The sequence below is a fragment of the Plectropomus leopardus genome, unplaced genomic scaffold, assembly GCF_008729295.1.
Source record: "Plectropomus leopardus isolate mb unplaced genomic scaffold, YSFRI_Pleo_2.0 unplaced_scaffold28297, whole genome shotgun sequence".
NCBI classification, from domain to species: Eukaryota; Metazoa; Chordata; class Actinopteri; order Perciformes; family Serranidae; genus Plectropomus; species Plectropomus leopardus.
The window spans coordinates 1-3,968 of record NW_024630820.1 but is presented as its reverse complement, the minus strand read 5'-3'; the positions used below and the strand labels follow the sequence as shown (position 1 = coordinate 3,968).

General features: G+C 35.9%; 1 protein-coding gene across 1 annotated transcript; it reads right to left on the bottom strand.

The window, feature by feature from the left end:
* Nucleotides 1–605: 605 nt before the first annotated feature.
* LOC121938049 (transcription and mRNA export factor ENY2) lies at nt 606–2,309 on the bottom strand. The gene is made up of 5 exons (XM_042481339.1): nt 2,261–2,309; nt 2,083–2,150; nt 1,930–2,000; nt 1,778–1,852; nt 606–880 (listed from the first exon to the last, which is right to left on the bottom strand). Exons 2-5 carry the CDS (start codon nt 2,145–2,147, stop codon nt 804–806), a joined length of 288 nt encoding a protein of 95 aa, XP_042337273.1. The 5' UTR covers nt 2,148–2,150; nt 2,261–2,309; the 3' UTR covers nt 606–803.
* Nucleotides 2,310–3,968: the final 1,659 nt, after the last annotated feature.

Below are 3,968 nucleotides of genomic sequence, written 5' to 3'. Positions count from 1 at the left end.
GTGAAGAATCCGTGTTTTCACAGATGTGAGTGTAAACTGTGACTGGTGTGTGAAACCATACAACTGCAATCTGGTAATTCTAGTTTTTTCTTTTTTGTATTTCACCACAGGAGTGTTTTGCTTCTTCATTTTCTCTTACTCTAATGATCTCTTGCTTTATGTTTTGGGCGGGGGTGGGCGGATGGGGGGTAATTTTGTCACACTGCTCTAAGGGTTGCCCCAGGCAACCGCCTGCGTCTTCTGAGGGAAGATCAGCCACTGAATGTGCACTGGATGATTTTTTTAAAGGTGAAAACCAGAAAAAATATATATTATACTTAATATAAAACAAATGCACAACTTAGTTGACAGATAACTAAATAATTCAATAATTTAGCACTCTGTTATAACATTGAAAGTATTTATGCAGACAAATGTGTTTTTACATAACCTCCTACAGAGACAGTCCTTTTTACTGTCTACAACACGGTCACTCATCACGCTGTCAAGAAAAAAACAACGGCAACAAAAAAAGTCTGCAGTTTTTGGTGTGAAAAAGAGTTGAATGACATGTCAAACAGGTCTTCAGCTGTATTAAAGGGAAAAAAAAAGTCAGGACGACCCCGTGACCAAAATAGGCATGACTTTATTATTATTTTTTCTTCCAAAACTGCTGCATAACAAACTAAAATCAATATGAAAACACACAATAAAAAATAAAAATAACACTTCAGCATCGCTCACAATGACAACAAACATCAGTTTGGATTTGAATTGTGGATCTACAGCGAGTAAAAAAATGCCTAAGACGGGAAACGTCTCATTCACAAGGTGGCGTGTTGAGCTAGAAAAGCTCTGATTCTCTGCAGGAGCTCTTTCTTCACGCTGTCGGGTACGAGTGCTGCACAGGAGAGACGGGAGAACACACGTCAGGGTTCAGGTACACAGATTATTGTCATGTTGTTGTGCTGGACTGAATAATGTTGAAAGGTATTTTTCTTCATCAATATGTGTAAACCAGGTAGACATATTTCTGTATAATGCAGTAAAAAAACACAAATTACAGCCTCTAAATTTACCATAAAAACACATTGATCTGAGCAAGAACTGAACATTTTACAACTCTTTTGTAAAAATTTAGATCTTGTAAGCAACTGGAACATTTTCAAGATGTCTTGAGCATTATTTCACCCACATTTCCTCATATTAGTATGTATCTCTTCTCCAATTTAAAAGTCCAGTGTGTACATTTTGGGGGGATTTAGTGGTATCAAACTGTGAAGATTGCAGATTGCAACTCGCTGAAACTTCCCCCACTCAGAATTGTTCATTGTTGCAGAGATTTATTTATTTATTTATTTTTTTTACAAAGTAGCTGCAGGTCGCTTCCTCTCCAAAACAAATGGACCAGGTGATTAACACCTGTAAAAAATACCAAATATAAAAGTTTAACATCATAAAATTAGTGTTTGGTTTGTCTGTTCTGGGCTACTGTAGAAACATAGTGGTTCCTTCATAGAGGAGGACAAGCTCCCTGTGTATTGATAGCAATTACTCTTATTTTTAGGTAATTATATGCTAAAAAACAACCAAATGTATAGTATTCTGTTTAATTTCTGCCAATTTATTCCTCTAAATCCTACAGACTGACACTTAAAAATAAAATTCTGTATGTTTAATTAAAATCTGACTACAGATTTTGTTTGAGCAGACGTTATACACAAAACCTAATAAAGATTAATATTATTTCTGTACTTCTTCCTCCCCTGCTCTTGTGTTTGCATACTCAGCTCGGTACCTCTGCCTTTTGGTGTGACTTCTGTGACCAAATCCTCCACTGTGACATGCTCCAGACCCTTTTCTTTGATCACATCTGCACACAAAAAATAAAATTAATAAACAAATCAATTAAAAAAGTGAGCAATGCACAGATTTACACAAATGAAATACCTTTGCAGTGCGCTTTCAGCTGATCTTTCCATCCACACTCCACCAGCTTCGCCCTGAGCAACTCTTTCAACCTGCGGACACACATTTAATACATTTAATCGACATTATAAATGTTCAAATGTCAAAATCGATGAAGGAGAAAACTGGACTCACCGCTCCCGTTCCCCCATTTCTATCAGCTTCTGGTTTATTGCAGCCCTCATCTGGTCTTTGCTCATGATCTGCCAAAAACACACACAAACAAAACCCGTTTCCGGTTTGGATTCAACGATCGCAATTAAATGTTGCAAGAAAAAACGATTTATTTTGATAGCTGTCGGGTGGATGTTACCTTTTGTCGAAATGGATCAGCTGGGGAACGCACAGTCCCTTCACAAAACCGAGCCGTCTGAAACGCTCAAAACATATAGGTTCCGCTTTGGAGGCAGTTAACCCTTTAACGTCTGAACCGTCGCCAGTTTTCTTGTGCTGCGTTCAAACGCTTTTTATAAGCATTAAAACCCCTGAAACCTGGAAAAATTACTGGTTTCTTTAAAAAAAAACTGGGAATAAGGCATAAGGTGCCCTGCAAACTGCAAGAAATAAGGAAAAGATGGCAAGAAAATGACCTGAAAATCTGTTTTGTTGTTGTTTTTTTTAAAGAAGGGATGAAATTATCAGAAGAATGTTTTAAAATTTTTTTATATGCTTAAGATAATGTTACGGAACTATATAGCCTACACGTTTGTAAAATAGCACCTTTTTCAAGTAATCTCTTTTTTATTTTATTTTACTTTATTTATTTATTTTTTTAACTTGTGCTCATTTTCAGCTCATTTTCCTTTTATTAATTTCATACTAATTTTGAGGAATTTCTTGTCAAGTTGATGCCTTCTCTCAATGTTCTTTCAACAAACAAAACACACATTTTCTCAGGTTTTAAGACTTTACAGGGTTTCACAAGTCATTTCTTTTTATTTGATTTCATTTAATTTTTACGTTTTTTTTTATTTCTTTCTTTATTTTTAACTTTTTGTGCTCATTTTCAGGTCATTTTCCTTTTATTAATTTCATGCTAATTTTGAGTATTTTCTTCTCAAGATGCTCCTTGCCTTCTCCTATTAAAAAAAACCCACATTTGTTCAGGTTTTAAAATGTTAATTCGCACAAACTGACTGCGTAATCGCTAAAACCTGGTCAAAAAGCGTATTTTATCATCACATGGATGTGTTTTTAGGTTAAACGACAGAATATCAACACTCATTTAAGCGCTGTAAGAGAAAAAAAGAAAGAACTCAAACTCCCATGAGCGCCCGGGAAGCTCGTGTCCGTTGTGAAAATGGGTCCGTGCGCGCCAAAACAGGAAGCGCGTGCCCTGCTGTCTTCCTCCACATCACTTTCTTGCTCCACATCAACTTGTACTCGAGCCTGTCTCATTTTAAAGACATGGCTGCGTCTAATTATTCCCTGAAGGTCAACAGAGAGCTGCTGGACCCAAACTTTGAAAGCTACAGGTTATCTTTGGACGCCATACCGACGTACAACGTGGAGCTGGACGCAGGTGAGAGAAACTAACTTATTAACAGCACAGTTAGCGTGTGTGCTAGCCTAGCATTGACACTCACTGATTCATCAGCTGATTAAATAATGAGCTGGGTTTTTTTTTTTATCACTTACAGGTTGCTAATTACTGGAATTGTCATTCAAATGTAATTCAATAATTATTTGTAACGCTGTCTTAAATGCGCAATAATTGGAGCAATAAATAAAGCAACACTCTTTGCCATTACTTTATACTGAAATCTGGATTGACATCAGTTTTTCTTGCGTTGGTTTGATTTATTTCGAAAATATGAAGGAAAGGCAGAGCCCAGCTAAGCAAGACATGTCCCACAAATTGCAAGAAATTAGTAAAATGTGACAAAATTTAAGATATGAAAAAGAGGGTTATTAGAAAATTGTCAAAAAAAAGGTGAATATGTCCAGAAAACTCAATTTTTAATTGTAGTATTTTTATATTTAAAATTTTGTTAGAAAAGTAAAGTATAAAATAGACAAAA

Coding starts and splice junctions, on each gene's coding strand:
- LOC121938049 (XM_042481339.1), bottom strand. CDS start 2,147: ATGAGCAAAGACCAGATGAGGGCTGCAATAAACCAGAAGCTGATAGAA. Junction 1,853..1,929: donor GCTGAAAGCGCACTGCAAAG/GTATTTCATTTG, acceptor TTTTGTGTGCAG/ATGTGATCAAAGAAAAGGGT. Junction 881..1,777: donor AGTCACACCAAAAGGCAGAG/GTACCGAGCTGA, acceptor TCTCCTGTGCAG/CACTCGTACCCGACAGCGTG.